Genomic DNA, 22,086 nt, shown 5'->3' on the forward strand with positions numbered 1-22,086 from the left:
ACCCCAGCCCCCTGAAGGTACATTTATGTTATGAATTATTTCATATCGATGTGTGTGTACACATGCGTGTGCATGCACATGTTCGTGTGTACATCGGAAATACATTTATTTTATGAATCATTTATTCTATATCGATGTGTGTGTACATGTGTGTGAATGCATACGTTTGTGTGTGCATGGGTATAAGAGTACGTTAACATGTATGTGACACTCGGGCAGGAGGAGACTTGCGAGAGTTGGTTCTCTTTCCACTGTGTGGGTTCTAGGGATCAAGCGAGTCCTCAGGCTTGGCAGCAATCGCCTTTACTCACTGAGCCACCTCACCAGCCCACATTACGACTTTCTTAGGGAGCAGAGCCTTGTTTTTATAAATATATTTATTGGGCAGAATAATTTTGAAAGGGAAGGAAGAGATAGTGGCCGCTTTGGGGGAGGGAGTCACATGGCAGAACAAACACAATTGGCTGTTTTGGCAGATGCATGAAACCTGCTGGTTTCAGTTTTGTTAATTGGAAAGAGCTAGGGAGATTAACAGGTGCCTGAGAAATAATTAAGCTTGGATTTGTAGAGCTTTTATGTTGGGCCGAAGGTGATTGTAAAGTGTCCCTGTCAATCATTAAGAATATGGGGGGGTAATTTGCATTCTGATTGCACTGATTAGCATGCTTGCAGAACATGGTCATTTGAAGAGTGGACAAAGATCTTAACTTAATTTGAGGAGGTTTGATGTCTGGGTTAGAGGTGTAAGATGGTTCATTTCTACTCTGTGCCTGAGGAAAGAGGCGTCCTATGCCTTGGAGTGGATCTGTTATTACACTTGACCCCTCTGGTGTTTGAGGTGATGGGCTGGCCATTACAGTTGCCAAAACAGAGTCAAAAAGATCAACCAGAAGGGAACATTTTTATGTTCCTGTATTTTACACACACACACACACACACATGCACTGTTACTGTATTTTGCATGCACACACATGCATGAATGCACTCTCAGTCAGGTAAGCATGCATACACACTCTGGATACCCAACAATGTTGGGGCGGAGCCCAGGGTCTTGTGCATGCTAGGCAAGCACTCTGTCATTGAGTGATGGCCTCCTTTTGTTATTTTTTAATTAAGGACATGTATGTATGTGAAGAAACTATAAAAATGCTATCTTCCTTCCTTTGAGACAGCGTCTCTTGTAGCCCAGACTGACTCAGACTTGCTTATGTAGCGAATGACCTTGACCTTCTGAAAAGCCTGTCTCCATCTCTCTAGGGCTGGGATTATAGGAGACACAACCACACCTGGTTTATCGGGTTCTGGCATCAAATTTAGGGCTTTGGCTGTGCTGGTGAAACATGTGACCCATGAGACACATCCCAGTCAGCTGACGAACTTGAAATATTCTAGAATGTAGGCTTTCTGGGTAGAATGAATGTTGGATGTTGATATGCTTTGGCTTTAGTGGATAGAATTGTAAATGTCAAGAAAAAGTAGATGGGGGCAGAGAATTGGCCTCTCTGAGAGGCTCTTGGGCAGGGGTGGGGTGGTGGTTCCCGGATACTTTCCAGAAGGTTAGGGGATGGGAGCTTGGGGATGGGGTGTAGGAGCAACTCCAGGAGATGGCAAACAAGGGTAAGTCACTTGTGCTTTCCTCCCCATCACAGCTCAGCAGGGTCATCTATGTTCTAATGCAGCGAGGCAGGACAGATTGTGCTTGCTGCTCCCGCAGAGAACTCAAGTTCCCAGCACCCACGTCTGCTGGCTCACAACCCCAGCTTCAGGGGGTCTCACGCCCTCTTCTGGCCTCTGCAGGCACCTGCTGCCCTAGACCCATAAATGAAAATTTACGAAGGATGAGATCAGGTCAGTGAGATGAGACCCCCCCGCACCCCCACCCCGTGGCAGTCCCCCAAAGCGAGTAGCTGTGTGACGAGTGCAGTTTATGCAGACGGATCAAGTCATGTGGCGGAGAAGTGACAGATTTCATGTGGCCAGATTTCATTTTGATCGTGTTTCTCAAACTTTACTCGTGATGCCACTCATTATGAAAATGTCTATTGCAGGTTTATTTATTTCTGGGAACATGTATGTGCATGTGTGGGTACGTGTGTGAATGCTGGGGTATGTATGTAGGTCAGAGGACAACTTTTGGGAGTCACTTCTACCCCAGGGGATCCACTTCAGCTGAAGCTCATGCCTCTATCCACCAGTCCAGCTCATACTTCTGCAGCCATAAACTTACCATTCACCTATTCCCCTCCCCCTACCTCTCCCTCGTCCTTTACTTTTAGACACAGACTATTAGATTGCCCAGGCTGCTCCTGAACTCAACTATGTAGTTGATGGTGACCTTGAACTTCTGACGCTCTGGTCTCTACATCCCAAGTTCGGAGACTGTAGTCTGCCGGAAGGCCATCCCTCTATGTAGGAGATGTGAGGGATGCTCAGGTGCCTTCCCAAGTGTGTTGTCCCGGAAGCTTTGACGTTATCTGGCCTTGCCGCTTCCAGTGGAATTTTACTGGGACACAGTCACACCCGTGTTTTTACATCGGTAGAGGTAAGAGGTAGTCGCTACAGCTGTTGTATGGCCCACAGAGTCTAAAACTACTTTCTGGCCTTGTTCAGAAAAAGTTGGCCAACCCCCTATGCTGAGAACTCCAGGCTCTGTGCCTCGGGTAGCAGCTGAAGCATGGGCAGCCATGTTGGCGAATGTGTGGCTGCTATCCTTTCTTTCTCAGGGCCCCTGGCTTGGTCTGATGCAGGGTTGAAGCCACAGGGATGAAAAGACCCAAAGCCATCGTGTAACCTTGGACTTGGTGTCCTCTGCCTAGGAGGTCTCGTTCTGGAGTCTGCAGCCCCCTCGGGATCTGAGCAAGTCGGGGGCCCTCCGACTCAGGCAGTGCTAGCTGCCAAGGGTGATGTGAGTTTGCCGTGAGGCTTCGCCAGGCTTGGGAGACGAAGGGATTTGCCTGGAGGGAGTGACAAGTGTCCCTTCTGTTGTAGCAGAGGATTAGGACTGGGCATTCAATACCCGCTCGGGGACCCGAATTCAAGTCCTCACCCTTGTACAGCAACCCTCTGTGCTCTGAGCCTTCTCCCCACCTCCTGTCTGTCACCACTGCCACGGTCAGTTTACACTGAAGACGTTAGGTTGGTTTTCAGAGCTGCTCCTGGGAGGCCAAGTGGCATTTGATGCAGCTGGGATGTGGAGAGGCTCCGGGAGGAGAGGCCGGCGTGACGGTTTATGGAAGTCGCCACGTATGTACTCATCTGATCCAAGAGAGGGGATGAGATGGTCAAGGTCCGGGCTCAGCAAAGCCGATGAATCACTGTACAACTGTGAATTTAATTTTTTCTTCCTGCTAATGAAATAATTTGCTGAGAGGAGACAATTTAGTGGGGAGTCTCCCCTCCCTGTCTTTTAACCTTGAGCTACTGATGCTGGCTTCCATTAGCGGATAAGTTGTGGTGTTAATGGCATCTTTCATGTTCCATCCTGCTAATTACCTTTTCCAGGACCAGGTCCCTCAAAAACAGCCTCATGAAACAGGCAGAAAGACCTAAAACCAGGCGGAGTTGATCTTCCCGCTAAATGATGATACATTTATTTTGGAGGAGAAAGGATAAGATCCACAGAGGAAATGACTGATTGCTTTAATAGCTTCATAGGCTGGAGATTGTTCTCAAAAGACTGCCTTGAGAGGCTACCTACCAGAAAGCCGAACTGGCAGTCTGGGGCTTGGAAGTTATTTACTTTGTTTATTGATATATGGGTGGGTTTGTGGAACTAGCAGTCAGCTATAAATCCTGTTGAATTCTAACTGAATGTTTAAAATTCCTTTGAAACATTTAAAAAATATTTATTATCTATTTTTATTTTATGTGTGTGGCTGTTTGCCTGTAGGTGTGTATGTGCACCATAGGGCGTGCAGTGCCAGCAGAGGGCGCTGCAGCCCTTGGAAGTGATGGTGTCACAGATGGATGGGTGTGAGCCGCCATGCAGGTGCTGGAAACTGAATCTTGGTCCTTTGTAAGAGCAACTGGTGCTCTACGGAGTCACCTCTCCAGCTGTAAATCTGTGCATGTTCTCTCTATGCTTGTGTGTGCGGAGGCCAGAGAATGACTTTGGGCGTTTTTCTTTGAGGTCTTTCACTTTGACCTGGAACTTGTCATTTGGCTAGGCTGGCAGGCCAGAGAGCCCCAAGCCTGCCTATGTCCTCTTCTGGGATTTCAAGTGCTTGCCACGGTAGACTCTCTCTCTCTCTCTCTCTCTCTCTCTCTCTCTCTCTCTCATGGGTTTTGGGGCTCAAACCCAGGTCTCTGTGGCAAGCATTTTACTGACTGCACTGTGTTCCCAGACTATCGGGTCTGTATTTTAGGGTGTTTTCTTTTTGGCTCCTGTGACCTCCAGTTGACATCGTTAGAGGGCCTTGACCAGGCTCCTGTGCTGGAGAAGCAGTTTCCTGGTGGCTACTAATCACCCAGTTAAGTGACAGCTAAATAAACTGGGCTCCTTTCAGCGTCCCCAGGGGGCTGCTAATCTTCTCCTTACTTCTCACTGTGAGAAGTGCTCCCACATCTATAGGAGATCAATACCGCAGGTACTTAAAAACCCCCTGACCAATGACAGCAGCGTGTTACAGCAGAGGGATTGATCCTGGAACATCCACAAGTGAAGGCGGACCTGGGTCAAGGATGTTTTATTCCTGTCCAGTTTGTTTTAAACCTCAGCCTCACCTGTGACATCAGTGGGCCATTTATGCAGCAAAACACACACACGCCATTGTCCCTGGCTGGGCACCTGGCTTCTAAATCATCCGGCAGAGCCACAAATTGTCAGACTGCAAGAGGCGAGTCTTATAGCTGGGCTTGGTGAAAACAGATAAAGCCCCGCCCCATGTTCTAGTCTGGTCTTTATCGTTATTATTATTATTAGTCTTGAACTCATCACGTAGCCAGGATGGCCTTGGACTCATCATGTAGCCAAAGGTGACCTTGAACTTTGATGCCCCTCAGTGCTGGCTGTGATCACAGGCCTGCTCCTCCACCATGCCTTGTGCTCACGGGGGGGGGGGGGGGGGAAGCATCCTGCCTGCTGTGTGCCCCCCCCCCCCCCAGCTCACTAGCCTTTCCTGCTCTCTCCTGGGCTGTTGCCGCAGGCTCTGAGGGCAGCCTGCTTCCTCTACCCTGGGGACATCGCTGTAGAGTGATGCTTTGCTTCATGTCTTTGCTCTGAGTCTCTCAGGGACTTCTCTTGGTACCTGGTATCAAACCCTAGAGCTTCCCACATCTGCCAGGCTCCGCGTTCTGCGCGGTACTAGGACAGGGCACCCGTCTTGCTCTCACCATTCAGGACACACCAGCTTCCTTCTGTCCTGTCATCCTGTTGTGGCCCAGAACATGGCGGTTTTGTTTGGCTGGCACTTCTGACCCTTGTCCTTCTGTTTGTTGCTCCGACTAACAGGTCTCTGTGACAGACAGGCCATGCTGGATCTACACAGCAGCGGCTTGTCACTCCGCTTCTGGTTTTCTAAGGAACTATTGTGGGAGGGGCGGTAGCTCGCTTGCTAATGCACTCGCTATGAAAACACGAGGACCCCAGTTCCACCCCCAGCATCCACACAAAAGCCAGGTGTGATTTTAGTGCTGGGAGGCGAACACGGGAAGATCCCTGGAGCTCCCTGGCCGGCCAGGCTGTAGGTTCAGTGAGAGACCCTTTCTCAAAGGTAAGTCCTATCACAATTAAGGAGGACACTGCCATTGACCTGACCTCCACACACATCCTCAGGCATGTACACACACACATAAAGTGCTGACTGATGCTGAACATACTCCTTTCTCTCCATAGTTTCCCTTCCCTCAACGGAGCGCCATTTACGTGAGGTCAGGGACTTGTCTCTGTCTCTTTCTCATGTGGGCACTTAGAAATCAAATCCGTGGTCCACTGGAAGAACAGTCAGTGTTTTTAACTGCTGAGCCATCTCTCTGGCCCCCGCGTGTCTGAGTGTGGGCATGTATATGGGTACACATGCAGTACATGCGTTCTCTCTCTCTCACGTGTGAAGATCAGGGTTATCATCCTTGGTTATTCTCCACCTCATCTGTTGACGGAGGATCTCGCACCTGAACCCACAGCTCACCGGTTTGGCTGAGTCTAAAAGCTAGCTTGCTCTGGGAATGGTCCGTCTCTGTCTCCTGGGCGCTGTGACGGCAGGGAGGCTCCCACACACACCTGGCACTTAAGTGGGATCTGAGTCCTGGCCCTCATGCTCGCTTACCCAGAGACATCTCCTTGTCCCCAGCGTTGCCTTTAGGGACTTTTATGCGATGGTGATGGTGTAAGTAGGACAATTATGAGGAGACATTTTTATTTACTAGGACCACAAGGGAACGGGAATTAGCCTTCTTAGGCACAGCACTGAGCCAGGCCCAGAGGGACGGACGCTCCATCAAGGGGATGCCCGAGGAATCCCAGTGCAGTTAGTAGAGGCATCCCTAACGTCGTCGACAGATGATGTGAGATGTCATAATGATATGCAGGCCAGCCGCGGCTCGCTGGCGGGAGACCAACCGAAGCAGGAGGATTCTGGCCAGAACGGGCTCGGACGTACTTTATAAAACTCACTTAAGGGGTCACGTGAGAAGTGTGAAGTCTGGAGTGAGGAGGGGGTGGCCATTTGGCTCTTTTGGCGAAGCCGGGCGTTCGTTTGCTCTCTCCTGGCCAGCTGAAGTGGCAAATGATGCGTGGTGTGCAGGGCGCCCACCTGCTGACCGGGTTGCTGTTTGTTCGGTCTCAGGCCCCCGAGGAGGTCACTGCCTAAAGCTGTTCCATCGGACAGGCCGGGTTAGTACGCTTGAACATGGGGACACGCTCAAACTTCCGTTGCCGCGAATGTGTGTTAGAATACCTGCGGGAACATGGATTTTTTTTCAACTCTACATCCCTTCTCTTCCTTTCTTGTTGAGACAGGGTTTCATGCTTGGCCCTGAACTCATTATGTAGTCAAGAATGACTTTGAGATTCTGATGTTACTGCCACCTCCAAGGGTTGAGATTATGGGTGTACATCCCCTTGTGCCCAGGTTACTTCTTTCTCCCTCCCCTCCCCTCCTCCCTCCCTCCCCTCTTCCCTCCCTTCCTCCCTTACCTCTGTTCCCCTCCTCCCCCCTCTCTCTCTTTGAGATGGGAGTCTCCTCTGGTCTCAGACTCTGTGTGAGAGAGGGGGATGAGGTGGGCAGAGACTGACTTTCTGTCTGTGTGTCTGTCCGTGCATACATGCGTATAGTAGTCCAGAGGGCAACTTAGGGCTTCCACCTGGGAGCCGCCACCTTGCTCTGGTTTAGTCAGGGTCTTTCATTGACCTGTGCTCACTGCCTTCTCTAGGCTGACTGTCCAGCTAGAGAGCTGAGAACACAGATACCACCATGTAACTGCTTTAACTAAATTCTAGGGGTGAAACTCAAGCCCTCAGGGTGAAACTGACGGAGGAGCTCTCTGTCCAGCCCCTGGCCTCGAACTCCTCACCCTCTGAGTGCTGGAGAGACAAATGAGTGTCGCCCTGCCCACCGCCTTACCCTTGTCCTTCTGTGGAGTGTCCTTTGCTTGAGGTGATTCAGTTAGTGGTTATTTGAGTGACGGGCTTTGACATGGAGACTTTTCCTGTCCTTCTTGCTAAGAAGCCTTAGATATTTTCCCCAAAGATGAAGTGATGGAACTTCCAAACCAGGTTTGGAAAATACCAAAGGTTTTGCAACGTGGTGGTATTTATTAATCTCCTTGTGTGCATCAATCTGAGCTATCCTGGAGGACCATCGCTCATGTCTTGGAAATGGCTGTCCTTATGGAACGTCACGTGCTCCCTGACACATAGATAAGCTTGATGTCACTGTGTGCAACTTGTACCTACAGAGTGTCACCACAGCTTGTGCCGCTGCATAAATAGGCCAGCTGCGTCAGTTGCTAGGATTTCCTTAGTTTATATGATTTGCTGGGTGCTGTCTTGCGCTGGCTGTGTGTCGAGGATTCTAAGCATTTTGCAAACACTGACCTAGCTCATGCCCTTGAAGCTCCTGTGGGGGCAGATAGTCTCATCACAGGGCCTTTGTTGCCCGTGTGTGTGTGTGTGTGTGTGCGCGCGCGCGCGTGTGCGCACACGCCTGCTGTTAAGTTAGAGACCACGTTCTTCGGGAACTCTCTGCCACCTCTGGACAGAGTGGATCAGCAAGCCAGCCCTGGCCTTGCAGTTTCTCTTACCCTTGCAGCTGTGAGCCCAGAGCCACATCCCCAATACCGAGAGCCAGCAGTTTGAATTCTGTCTTTATTTCTGTCTAGTGCCTTCCTGCCTGGTGACTCTGGCACACAGGCTGGGTTGCCCTGGGGTAGAACCCTTCTTCTCCAGCACCCTCTAAGGACAAGGAATGTCTTTTTGGGGACTGTGGGGGACTGAAGGGTCTGTACCCTACTCATATTTGGACCTGAAGTCCTGCTCGACCCACTCAGGGCCCTGTTATAGCTGCAAGTTTCCCAATTAATTTAGCCTTTCTGAAGGACTTTCCATCGAGCTTCCTTTGTGTCAAACCACTTCTAACGTCTTTTAATAGTTATCACACTTGCCTCTGGTTTAAGAAATATTTGTTGCAGTAAACCTCATGAGCACACTGTCCCCTCCCTCTCCCCCAGGAAACGGGATGCCGTGCCTTTCTTCTGAGTTCTAGGTTAAACACAGTTGTTTCTCTACGTATAGATTGCAACAAGTTCAGACTCAGCTGGGAATGACTTCCGTGCAGTGGCCTTTGAGTTAAGCTGGTGGGGATTCTGGTCCAAACCACCCTTTCTTTGGGATTATGTGTTCCTTGGAGAGTACCCTGGGAAGACCCAAGCAAGTGTGGCCTAACCCCACAGTCCATGCTGTGCACAGCTTTGTGCTGTGGAGATTTCAGTCTAGCATGTGGTAGTTTCTGATTTGCTCGTTCAGGCTCACTTAATGAAATGCCAGGTGGAGCAGGCCAGCCAGCCAGCCAGGGAATTTCATTCGGAAACTATTTTTTCTAGAACCTTCCGAGGTAGCCTGGTCTGATTGCCCATAGATCATGCTGACTTCTTGTTGCATTAGTGCCTGGGACTAATTGCCTGCTTGGCCCAGCCTGCCCTGCTGGCCCTGAGATTGCTGACAGGGTGGCTGTTAGACGCCTGCTGAATGTTTTGGTTCCCTGCCAGTCTGGGAGGTGTGGGTCACGCTGGGCAAGGGAAATTGAGCAATAAACGAGTGTGGGTGTGAGGAGCCCTCAAGAGGGAGTGATGGGAGAGGCCGAGAGAGGAGAGGAGAGGAGGGTGCCATGTTTGTTGGTTAATTTTCTCCCCGTGACAAAATGCACCACAAAACCAACTTGAGGAGGGTTCGTTTTGGCTCACAGCTTGAGGGTGCAGTCCACCATGATGGCAAAGGCGTTCCGACTGTGAGACAACGCCACAGCCACAGCCAGGGACCCTTCCCATCTTTGTTAAAGCTCCCGGGAAACGCCTTCACAGCCGCGCCCAGCAGTGTGTCTCCTAGATGAGTCTAGGTCCAGCGAAGCTGACAATCAAGAGTGACCTCACGGTATTCCCTGACGCCCCTAACAGCCCCGGAAGCAGCCTTCTCTCATCAGGGCTACGTACGTTTCTTCCTTTCGTCCTCTCCCCTCTCCTGCTATGCTAATGCTGCCATAGAGAGATTCCCGGGTACCCTTGGGTCACGGTACCCTCTGCCTTTGAATTCCTGTCTCTGTACATTTGATACTTCTTGATCAGTGCTTCCTCCTTCCCCCCTCCCTGCATTTAAACTTTCTCTCTCCCTCTCCCCTCTCTGTCTGTTTGTCTCTGTCTCTCTGTCTCTCTCTCTGGTGTGTGTGTGTGTGTGTGTGTGTGTGTGTGTGTGTATGTGTAGAGATGGTTTAATTGGTTAACAATTCTCACGATTCTTGCATTTCAGACAGCTCACACCACCTGTGACTCCCATCTGATGCCTTCTCTCCACAGGCAGCCGCAGTCAGGCAAATATCCACACCCCCCCACACACACACTAAAATCTTTTTAAACAGTGGGGGTCCTGGAGAGAGAAGGCTCAGTAGTTAGGAGCATTGGCTTCTTCTTCCAGAGGATTCCGGTTCAGTTCCCAGCACCTGCATGGAGGCTTATAATCATCTCTAACTCCAGTTCCAGGGATATGATGCCCCCTCCTGGCCTCAGTGGGCACAGCATGCATATGGTGCACAGGCTTGCGTGTAGGCAAAACACCCAAATATATAAAATCAAAATGAAAACTTTCTTTCTTCTCTTTTGAAGATGGGCGCTGTGTTCTAAGGCGGAAGTTTTCACTGGCTTTTGTCTCTGAGAAAAGCAATGTGGGGATGAGAGGTGTAGCCCTGGGCACATGACCACACCTGCTTCATTCTTGTGTGCTTTTGTTGACGGTGGGGTTTGAACTCAAGGCGTCCTGCATGCTAGGCAAGAGCTCTTCCACTGAGCTACACACCCCGCCCTCAGGTGGCACCTGCTGTTGCAGTCAGTCAGCCTCTCTGTGCCGAGGTTTCCTTGTGTTTCCAAATGGGAGGCAGTGGCACCCACTTCTACATCCCCAGCTTAGGCAAGGGTTCCCAGTTGTCTTTGCTTTTCCACATCTATACTCCCGGCTGTTTGCTATGGTCTGGCACTGGCGTGAAGCCGCAGCTCTGGGTGCGCCCTCTAAAGAAAGGAGGAAGACCCTACATAAAGGGCCTGCGATGTGAGCACGAGGGCCTAAGTTCGAACCCCACCATTCATTTAAAGCTGGGCGTCCAGGGCTGGAAGGGGCTTGCCCACCAGTCTAGCCCATCAATGAGCCCCAGGCTCAGTGAGTGACCTTGTCTCAGAACTTAAGGTGGGAGCGATTGAGGGAGATGCCTGATGCTGATTTCTGGCCCACACAGTCTTGCGGGAGTCACTGTCAGTTCCCTGAGACATCTGAAAAGTGACTTGACAATGGTCCACAGATGCCTGAGATTCTAAGTGGGTGCTAGGGTTTGGAGGCCTTCTGACTGGGGAGTGATGGTTGGTTGTACAGCCGCCATCTGGTAATTAGCCTGAGCTTCTTAAAATGAATATAGTCTCATTACGGCTTTCATATATAGACAGAAGGGGTTGCGGCAAGCGTTTCCGGCGCTTGGCACGTGGATTATTCTCAGCCACTAATTATCAAGCTCTTTGCTGAAGCGAGGGAACAGAGCTGACATGTGCTGTCTCTGTCCCCTAAAACCGTAGGGTTCTCCCGGTACTTTGTAGTTTCTGTCTGGGGGTGCCTTGGCTCACTGAGTACCATCCTGTAATCTTTTAGACACTGTTTCTGACAGGCTTTTGGGGGCAGGAACAGAGCCATCAGCTCAATATTGAGCATAGTGCAGGTACCCGGTGGTTGGGGGGAAGCAGCCAGCATCCTAATTTTAAAGACATCCACAGGCTGCAGCATTGGAGTGGCAGTTAAAGGGTATGTGCTGCCCTTGCAGAGGACCCAGGTTTAGTTTCCAGCACTCACCCGTGATGCCAGTTCTGGGGACCAACACCCTACTCCGACCTCCATGGACATCGGGCATGCACATGGTGCTTTTAGTGTACATGCAAGCAGAACAGTCATACACATGATGTAAAGTAATCTGAAAAAAGCAAAGTAGGAAAACTGGTACATGATTCAGAGAAACAAATTGAGTGCTGGGGAGATGGCTCAGTGGGGTTAGCATCTGCCAAATAAACCCAGATCCTTTCCTCTCCCGTCTGGCTTTTTGGTTAGGGTGTTTTATTATAGACACAGGAGTGAAACTGCAAGTCTGCATTGAGGATTGTGATGAGCACACTGGGAGGCCGGTACAGTCTACTCGGACTGCAGTGCTCACACTGGGAAGGGGTTATTTTCTAAGCAGGCGGACCTGTAGGCCACACAAATGAACATTCCAGCTTTTGCAAATGGAGATCAAGGCTCTGAATGCTCATGTCACTTGCCCGTGTGTGCATGCATGGCCCAGGTAGGTGTGATCGAGGCATGCCTGGCTTGGTTTGTCCAAGTGTGTATGAGTACCTATGTATGGGTGTGTGGATACAGGTGTGAGTGTGCTATGCACAGGTGTTCATGGGCTGGAGTGTGAGGGCCCATGTGCATTTGGTGTTTGTGTGCACTAGGTGCCTGTAAGGATGTTACTGATGGATTCATGTCCTCACTGCTTCCGGAGGGTGTCCCTCCAGCCCAGGAGTCCTGCAGGGCCTTTCCAGAAGCCAGACCCCTAGAAAAAAGGGGCTTTCTTCTTGGGCTGATCTGGCTTTTCCCATTTGCTCTCTTCTCTTCACCAGAACAATCATCTAAAATACTTTAGCAGAGCAATGGTCTCTATGTACCATTCATCTGCATAGCAGTCAAATTGTTTATTACAGTTCAATGATACACACAGAGACACACACATACACACCCTCATACATAACACACCCATACACACCTACAATCCCCCACATCTCACAGACACCCCCCAGAGACACACACCTGCACACCCACACACATCTCCCCACAGGACCCCCCCCCCAGACAAACACCCTAACCCTCTCAGGTTGTAGAGGTTAGGTTTGTTTCAACTGTTCTCTGGAAGATTTCATTTGGCTAATGCAGCCTAATCCAGAAATATGGTTACCTCTCCTCAGAATGAGAGCAATGGCTTTCATTCAGCTATAGCTCCAGGCTGGACCTGACAGAGCTGTGACCCAGCAGGAAGGCAAGTTTAATTTCTTTCTTCCCGGGAGCTGTGGCCATCAGGAATTACTTTAATGCCAGGTGCATGGCTATTATCTGTCCCTGACTCCAGCTGACTTGACTTTGAGAGGCCATGTCAAAGGAACACGCTGTTGCTCTGTGTTAAAATCCTTAGCCCGACACCATCCTGTCCTTTTGATAAAATAAACATTTCAACTATATTTAGAAAATAAGTACATGCTTCCTTCCTTCCTCCCTTCCTCCTCCTTCTCTTCTTCCTCCCTCCCTCCCTCTTCCTCCTCTCTCTCCCTCCCTTCCCCCTCCTTCTCTCCCCCTCTCCCTCCCTCTTCCTTCCTCCCTCCTGCCTTTCTGGAGACAGATCTCACGTAGCAACCTAGGGTGCACTTAAACTCACTATGTGGCTGAGGATAGGCTTGACCTCCTTATGTTCCTGCTTCTTTCTACCTCCCAAGTGCTGGGATTGCAGTCATGTGTCAGCACACTTGTCTATTTACTTTATACTTTTTAACTTTTGAGATTGTTTTATGTGTGTAGGTGTTTTGCCTTCATGTCTGTGTACCATGTGCATGAAGTTTCCTTAGAGACCAGAAGAGGGCGCTGGACGACCTGGAACTGGTGTTACAGATCGTAGTAAACGGCTTTATATCCAACCCAGGCCCCCTGGAAGCAGTCAGTACTCTTAGCCACTGAGACATCTCTCTAGCCCCTGTTTATTTTTATGACAGGGGCTTATAGTATATCTCAAGCTGGCCTGGAACTCATTATATAGACCAACCTAGCCTCTCACATGAGGACATCCTCCTGCCTCTACCTCCAGAATCCTGGGATTACAGGTGTGAGCCACTAGGCCCACCCAGCTTAAAAGGAATATTTTGTTAGTAGGCTTTAGTAGAGTTTATTTTGCATTTGTGTTTCAACTTTTGGGGGGGGGGTCGGGGACTGGAGTATTTGGCAGAGTGCTTACCTAGCATGCTTGAGGTTAGCATGTATGAGGGCCTGGAGTGGATCCCCGGGGCCTGGCGCAGTTGGCAGAGTGCTTACCTAGCACGGATGAGGGCCTAGATCCCCAGAGCTGGCCAAACCAAGGTTGCTGAATGTCTGTTAATCCAGCACTTGGTAGTCTGAAGCGGGAGGATTCCTGAGAGTTTGAGGCTAGCCTGGGCTATGTAGCAAGACAGTTCCCTCTGCCCTAGAAAAGTAATGTCACTTATACAGTGCTTCAGAAAGCTCCCAAGCTGTCACCTCAGAACTTGTTAGTCATTTGAGGAAAAAGTAATCACTTGGAAAAAGTTTTTAAATAACCACAGTTACTTATAATGCTAATGTGTGGATCTGTGGACCCAGCATAACTTCCCAAGCCCCAGAGTCCGTGGGCAATCCCACTCAGTTTCCCTGCTTCGTACCCACATGCGTGGGGTAGATAGTGCTGCCGGCACAACCTTGGGACTCCTACGTGTGAGGCCCACCCTCTGTGACTGAGGCAAGCCCCATCCCAAGACGCTGGCGTTTGCTTTTGACCTTAATAATTCCTCAACCCTTTGGAAAGACACGCCACTGGCAGACGTGGCTTGCAGTGCGATAAGCAGAGTGTTAACATTGCTGGGGTCTACAGCATGGCCACAGAGCACAGGGTGGGAGATTTATCTTAGTGGTCAGGTGTGAGTTAGGCCCTGGCTACAGTGCCTAGTGTGGTGTGTGTATGTGTGTAGACAAAGACAGGGCTTCCACTCCAAAGGGACTAAGAGGGGGTTTATTCTGAGCCAAGTGTGAGTACCATGGCCGGAGAACACAGACGCGCATGCCCCTGTGTAAATGATTGCATGAAACTGTGTAATCATTGATGAAAAGGTCACAACTCAAGGTGTTGCTGACTGGTGGGGTGCCGGGCTTCACCTGCCGTCTGCCGAGGTTCTTACCTTCTGAAGGAAGACCAGTGCTCTCCTAAGAATGTAGCATTTCCCAGGGTCCCTTGTGTTCTCACGGCTGACGCCGTCTTACGTGTGTGGTTCCTCTGAGTCCTGGGAAGAGTTGTGGTCTCTGGCTTTGCAGAGTGGGTGCTCCCATGCCAATGCCGCTCGTGATCCTGTCTCACTGTGCTGTGCAAGGGGGAACTGGCTGGAGAGAAGTCACCTGTGCTGTGGTCTCTCTGTTCAGGTACTTTGTGCTGGATTTTGAGGCTGGCCTCCTGCAGTATTTTGTGAGTGAACAGAGCAAACACCAGAAGCCCCGAGGAGTCCTGGCTTTGTCTGGAGCCATCGTGTCCCTGAGTGACGAAGCGCCCCACATGCTCGTCGTGTATTCTGCCAACGGAGAGATGTATAAGCTGAGAGGTACGTTGTCATTCCGGCGACACTGTGAGAGCCTCACAACTGCTTTAGGGGCACGGTGCTGATTGGTGGCTCTTTTGTTTTGGTGGGGGAAAATGCATTTAGAGATGGAGAGGTGGTTCATTGGATGCAGGCTTCTACTGCCAAGCCCACAGCCTGAGTTTGAGTCCCAGGTTCTACTTGATGGAAGTGTGCGCGCGCGCGAGCACACACACACACACACACACACTAAATAAATGTGATTAAAAACTAAACAAACCACTCTGAAAAAACCAAACCAAACCAAACCAAAAACCAAAAACACACCTTTTTGATCCCAGCACTCAGGGCACAGAGGCAGGAAGTCTCTGAATTCAAGGCCAGCCTGGTGTACATAGAGTTTCAGGCCACCCAGAACTCCATAGTGAGACCCTGCCTCAAAAACAAATAAAAATCACCTTTAATAATTGTCCAGACTCAGCAGTGACAATCTTTCCTTGCTCTTCCTTTCCCTGGGGTGGGGAAGAGGAATAAACTTTAGGAATTGCTTGTTAAGGGAAAAGGGAGCTGTTAAAGTTGGCTTAGCCCTGAAGATTATCAGTGTTCATTCAAGCAGGACACAGGCTCCCTCCCTCCCCCTCCCCCCTTTGTCTCTCTCCCTCTCCCCTTACCCCTCTCCATCTCCCTCCCCCTCCCTCCCTCCCTCCCTTCCTCCCTGGCTCCTCTCTCTCTCTCTCTCACTGCCCCCCCCACTCCATTGCCTTGTTAGGAGCTGTGCTCTAAGAACAAAGCAAACCGTGTAGGTGGCCACTGCCTTCCCCCAATGTTTCTCCGGGACCCTCTCTCTGCAAAGGACCCAGCGGTCATGTTCTACCAGTCCATCACTGTCAGGCTCCTGCTGGGAGCCTGCTCTGTTAAACTCCCGGAAGGCGCTTCCTGGCATTGTGGTGCCCTGTGAGGACTGCTGTGTGTGGGGTGATGGTGGAGGGAAGTCATTGTGCATTCTCAAGGCACCTCCATGACACAGAAATGCTGGACCTCATTATTGCAGGGTAGTTTGATTATCATCTTACCAGGATTCCGTCCTGGCTGCCTTCTGTTAGGTTTCTGATAAAGCGATGAAATAAGCAAAATGTGTGTGTGTGTGTGCGCGCGCGCGCGCGCACAGTGCACCCTCCCACCCCCTACGCATACATGCTGTGACATACATACTTAGCTGTGACAAAATCCTTGACAAAGTTACTTGAGATGAGACGGGTTCGTTTTGGCTCACAGTTTGAAGGATACAGTCCACATGGTGGGGAAGGCCTGGGGCAGGGGCAGGGGCAGGGGCAGGGGCAGGAGGCTGTTGGTTCCCATGGTGTCCCCAGCCAGGAAGAAGAGGTACAGATTTGAGTCTCAGTCTAGGGGGGTGGTGCCGCTCACATTTAGGGTGGGTTTTCCCTCTCGGACACCCCTTTCTGTAAATACCCTTATGCATGCTTAGAAGTATGTTTCCATGGTGATTCTAAGTTCAGTTGACTTGACAGAGAGTAAGCAACACACAACACAACACAGGCACCCAAATACCTATACCCACACACAGCTTACCGCCCCACCCCCACCTTTATTCACAGTTTCTTAAGACCTGAGCAAAACTGAGCTGTGTAAGGGGCCGATAGTTTGTCTTCTTAGCACTCCCCCCTTGTTTCCTTTGACGAAGCAAGATTAAAGCACCAGAGAGGACCCCTTCCCACCTGCCCGGGACACCCCTTCCCACCTGCCCTGGACACCCCTCCTCACCTGCCCCGGGCTGTGCCTGGAGACGGCCGTGAAGCCACACAGAGGGCCTGGATTCCTGCCTCTCGGTCCAGTTTTCACTGGTTTTCCTGCCCAGAGAGGGACCCAGTTAATCTCCCTGTATTATCTCGATGTGAACCCCATCTCAGAGGCTATCAGGCAACCCCAAAGCCTCTGAGATGAAAATGCCTGCAGTTGGAGGCTTTTCCCCTCTCTCTTTTGGGATTCACTCGGCGTGCTTGCCAACTGACTGGATTTATGTGGTCTTCGGTGTCGCTTTGCCATTTATTGCTTAATAAATTTGTCCGGGCAGAGACCATAGAAGGGACAACTTAATAGTATTTCCCCTCCAGCTTAAAAAGAAAAGATTTCATTTTTAGCTTGTCTGTATATATGTGTGTGTGGACTTGGGCATGTGAACGCAGTACCTATAGAGGCCAGCAGAGGCACCATACTCCCCCGCCTCCCCGCCCAAGCTGGAGTTAGTAAGCAGCTGAGAGATGCCTGCTGTGGGTGCTGGGAGCCCAACTAGCGTCTTCACAAGAGCAGTGAGTGCTCTTTTACTGTTGAGTCATTTCTCCAGTCCCTTTCAGGTTTTTTTAAAGGAGTAATTTTAATAGCAAATCTGAAATTATAGTTAAACTCTACATGGCAGAGTCACAAGTTTGGCTGAACTGTATCAGTTTCAAGAATGGCAGGATAGTTTTCCACGTCATTGCGTCAGGTACCCATGGTCAGTTTTCTCATTCCCCGAACACGATGGAGCTGGCTCAGGGTGTCCTGAGTGGTGCAACTTTGGGAAATATTTCTACGCAGAAACTGTGGAAGTGAGTTTTCCCAGTCTTACCCTGTGCTCATCACCCCTGGGCAGTCGCTCTCTTGACAAATGTATCATTTGGGATTTTGAAAGGCCCACATGGGACCTCCTCCCTCCCTCCCTCCCCTCCTCCCTCCCTCCCTCCTTCCCTCCCTCCCTCCCTCCCTCCCTCCCTCCTTTCCTCCTTCCCTCCTTCCCTCCTTCCCTCCTTCCCTCCTTCCCTCCTTCCCTCCTTCCCTCCTTCCCGAGACAGTGTTTCACAGTGTAGCCCACACTGTGCTGGACTCACTATGTAGCCCAGGCTAGCCTCACACTCACAGCAGTTCTGTCTCTGGCTTCTGGGTGCAGCGATTATAGGCACATGTCACCACATCTGGCCAACTTTTGAACTCTGGATTTCTTTCTTTTTAGTTCTCTCTCTCTTAAGATTTTTTTTTTTTTTAAAGACTTATTTATTTATTTACTGTGTGGTGTTCTGTCTGCATGTATGCCAGCCAGCCAGAAGAGGGCACCAGATCTCATTACAGATGGTTGTGAGCCACCATGTGGTTGCTGCAGGGAATTGAACTCAGATCCTTTGGAAGAGCAGGCAGTGCTCTTAACCTCTGAGCCATCTCTCCAGCCCTCTGTTTTAAGGTTTGTGTATACACTTAGTGTTTTGCTTGTGTGTGTGTGTGTGTGTGTGTGTGTGTGTGTGTGTGTGCACCACATGTGTGCCTGGTGTGGGGAAAGGCTAGAAGAGAGAGTTGGGTCCCTTGGCACAGGAAGTTGTGAGCCTCCATGTGGCTGCTGGGGAGTGAGCTGTCTCCCCAGCCCTAACTAACTCTGGCTTTCTTTACTTGGAAGATCCAGCTGGAGATGAGTTTTGACAAATGACACTTGGACTCATCTGTGTAAACGAGTGTAATTTCCACGGGAATAATTTTTTATTTTGCATAGTTACCATTTGCACAGTTAGTGTTCTACCAGTGTTATGCAGTTAATTGCAGTGAAGGTGATGATTTAGATGTTTTGGAACTTATGTGTCCATGATATTTAAGAATAATTATGTGTATTATTTGAGAAGTGGGTGTAGATGGAAGAACCTGACCATGTGACACATCTTGTGCTTTTAAATCTCTCTCTCTCCCTTTACATTGTGTGTGTGTGTGTGTGTGTGTGCGCGCGCGTGCGTGCACAGGCCAGAGGTGCACTGGGTATCTTCCTCAGTCATTCACCACCCTCCTTTTTGAGATAGTCTCTCTTTGAACCTAGAGCTCACCAGTTCACCTAGGCACCCTCCTGTTTCCCCTCCCCAGCACTGGGGCTATGGGGATGTGCCACAGTGCCTGGCTTTTTACATGGGTACTCAGGATCTGAACCTAGGTCCTCACACTTATATAGCAAGTGCTTTACCAACTGGGCCATCTCTCTAGCAACACCTGCTCCCAACTGTTTTTAAAAAAGATGTGGTCTCACCCTACCCTCCAGCAACATTGGTGTAGATCTTGATTCCGTAAGCCTTGCTGGCCTTGAACTCTGGATCTTTTGCCTCAGCCTCCTGAGTGGTGGGATGGCAGGGTGCATGCCACCATGCCCAGCAAGACTTCTATTGTTATTATTACTATTGCTATTGTTATTGTCATAGGGTTTCTGTGCTGTGAAGAGACACCGTGACCACGGCAACTCTTATAAGGAAAACATTTAACTGGGTGCCTCACTTTCAGTTTCAGAGGTTCAGTCCATTATGGTGGGGAGCATGGTGGTACGCGGGCAGATATGATGCTGGCTACATCTTGCAGACCAGAGGAAGTCAGCTGAGACACTGCGCAGTGTCCTGAGCGTAGGAAACCTCAAAGCCCGCCCCCACAGTGACACGCTTCCTCCAACAAGGCCATACGCTCTAACGAAGCCACACCTCCTAATAGTGCCATTCCCTATGAGATTATGGGGGGCAATTACACTCAGGCTACCACACCCAGCCTTGGGGTCTCTGGGAGAAATCTGAGGCTCTCCAGGGCAGCATTGGTATTTTCCTTCGTTCAGTCGTTACATAGATGATTTTTTTTTTTATAGTGCCTCTGTATAATAAAGGGCACCGGAGGACTTTCATTAACCACACAAGGCAGAGAGGCATTTAAAGAAACAATGCCTGTGCTGTCTCTGCTGCTGCCTTATTACACTGACTTTTCCAGAGAAGGCGGCTGAGGAGAAAAAAAAAAAAAAAAAAAAAAAAGCCTAATCATTAGTTACTGTAACTGGCATTTTGAAAGACATTTTTAATGTGTGATGTCATCTGGTTCCTTTTGTCCGGCCAGGCTGTGGGAATACTCTCCATGTTTATTATACCCCTCCCTCCTCCTACCCCTCACTCTCTAGGTCTCCATTCCCTATAGGTGGGCGTCCCAGTCAGTTGCTGTTCTTGGCAGCGATCTCCACAAGTGATCCTCTCTCCCTCTTCTCTATTTTAGCTGCTGATGCGAAGGAGAGACAGTTCTGGGTGACTCAGCTTCGAGCTTGCGCCAAGTACCACATGGAGACCAATTCCAAGGTAGGTAAGCAGAGGAGGGGGGGTCTTCTGAGTCACCTGGGAGGCGAGGAGGGGGGTTATGAGTCACCTGGGTGGCTGTTTGGAGCCCATTTATTTGAGGGATAGGGGATGACCATATTTTGCATTTTAATTGTGTGTTCATGTTCATGTTTGTACACGTGTGTGTGTGTGTGTGTGTGTGTGTGCACACTGAGGCCAGAGGTCAGTGTTGGGTGTCTCATTTTTTGAAACGGGGTTTTTTACTGAATCCAGATCTCATCAATTCCGCCTGGCTGGCTGGCCAATGAGCTCCAGGAAGCTTCCTGTCTCCACTCTCCTAGTTGCTGGCTTACAGGCTGGAATATTACATGGATGCTGGGGATCCGAACTCAGATCTTCATATCTGTGCAGCAAGCTCTTTACCCACAGAGCCGTCTCCCCATCCCCTCAACTTACTTGAAAGTTATCGTTGTTGTTTCTTGCTGCATCTCTGTTCAAAGCCATGCCAAAGAAATGGGCGTTTCCTGTTGGTGGAGGGCCGAGGCACACAGGTGCGAGGGCTTGGCTGCGTGGGCCTTAGGTGCTTACTCTTGTCAGTGCGGATAGCTGCTAACTGGCCTGGAGACAAGCATGCGTGGGAGATTTCACTGAGGAGACAGAGCACCTGGAGGTTCAGTTCAGGAAGACTTGATGGTATAGGATCGGAGACCCGACACTGACTAGGTCCTCGCAGGGAACTCCTGCATTCTAAGCGTACAAAACGTTCTTGGGAAATTTGGCATGTTTGGCTTAATTTGCTCTCAGAATCCCGGGGGATCTTGTGTTTGGTGTGAGGGGGACAGAAGGTGAGCATTTTCATGGCTCCTGTTGGAGCCTGGCCAGTCACTAAAATGTAGGCCACCTCTGCCAGATGTGCAGAAGAGTGGACGGCGCTGGTTAAAATGACTGCATAGAGGCTTTCCCGTGAGTTCAGACTTGATTATGGCATCGAATGGCTGGGTTTCTCTGTGTTTCATGTATCTGGTAGAAAGGGCTGCCCTTCAGACTTGTATTCTTTTGTTGGAGGCCCGGGGATTGAACCCAGGGCTCTGCACTCACTGGGCAAGCGCTTTTCCACTGAGCTGTACCCCTTACCCCACGCTCCAAGCTTCCACCCCACCATGTGCCGTAACCCGCTTGCCTCTTAGCTGCATGAACTGTTTTAGTCAGGTTTCCCAGTGCTGTCCCACCACCCCAATGGGTAGGAGTCTCACTCACTGTGTAGCCCAGGCTAGCCTTGGACTCGTGACTGATCTCTTGTGCTGTGCGCCGGTTTGTAGGTGAGAGCCACCGTAGTTGTATATACCTTTAAATACAGTCGAAGATGATTTCTTCCACTGAGTTTGTTATTTTTGGAAGGAAACCGCTTTCCCTCTACTTGCTTTCTTTGAACATTGGCCCTCACTCTTAGCAACCCTCTTGGCCTGTGCTGAGCCGTTTCCTCTCTGAGGGATTTCCAGGAATCGGAGAGGGAATTTCTGGCCATTTCCTCGGCATTTTATAAATGTGTTGCCAGGACAGTTCATTTTCCCCTTACTGTTCCTCCTTTTCTTTTTTTCTTCATTTTGTTGAGTCTCATTTGCTATGTAGGATGACCATGGACTTCTGAGCCTGTCTCCACTGTGTAGGCCGGGCTAGCCTTGAACATCTCTTGAGTACGGGGATGACAGGGCTCTGCCTCTATGACTGGTGTTGGGGTCTGAACTCGGGGCTTTGTGTATGCTAGGCGAGCCCTTTACCAACCGCGCCATAGCCTCGACTCTCCACCTTTTATTTTCATGAACTAGATGAATATAAATAAAATAAAACGGTTCAGTCTCAACCCATGGCCAGATAAGCTTACCGGAGATGGATACAGGCAAGTGCTAATGTGTTCTGGTCAGTG

The 22,086-nt window shown here is 50.1% G+C and overlaps 1 protein-coding gene across 3 annotated transcripts in view; it reads left to right on the plus strand.

The window, feature by feature from the left end:
* The window catches only part of Osbpl10 (oxysterol binding protein like 10), a 204,460-nt gene that overhangs the window by 48,905 nt on the left and 133,469 nt on the right, over window positions 1-22,086 (plus strand). For all 3 annotated transcript variants that reach the window (XM_051202005.1, XM_051202013.1, XM_051202021.1), the window contains exons 2-3: window positions 14,906-15,081; window positions 20,104-20,183. In XM_051202005.1, the coding sequence (XP_051057962.1) occupies window positions 14,906-15,081; window positions 20,104-20,183 (256 nt within the window). The remainder of the gene's footprint in view (window positions 1-14,905; window positions 15,082-20,103; window positions 20,184-22,086) is intronic.

The sequence above is a fragment of the Phodopus roborovskii genome, unplaced genomic scaffold, assembly GCF_943737965.1.
Source record: "Phodopus roborovskii unplaced genomic scaffold, PHOROB, whole genome shotgun sequence".
Lineage (NCBI taxonomy): Eukaryota > Metazoa > Chordata > Mammalia > Rodentia > Cricetidae > Phodopus > Phodopus roborovskii.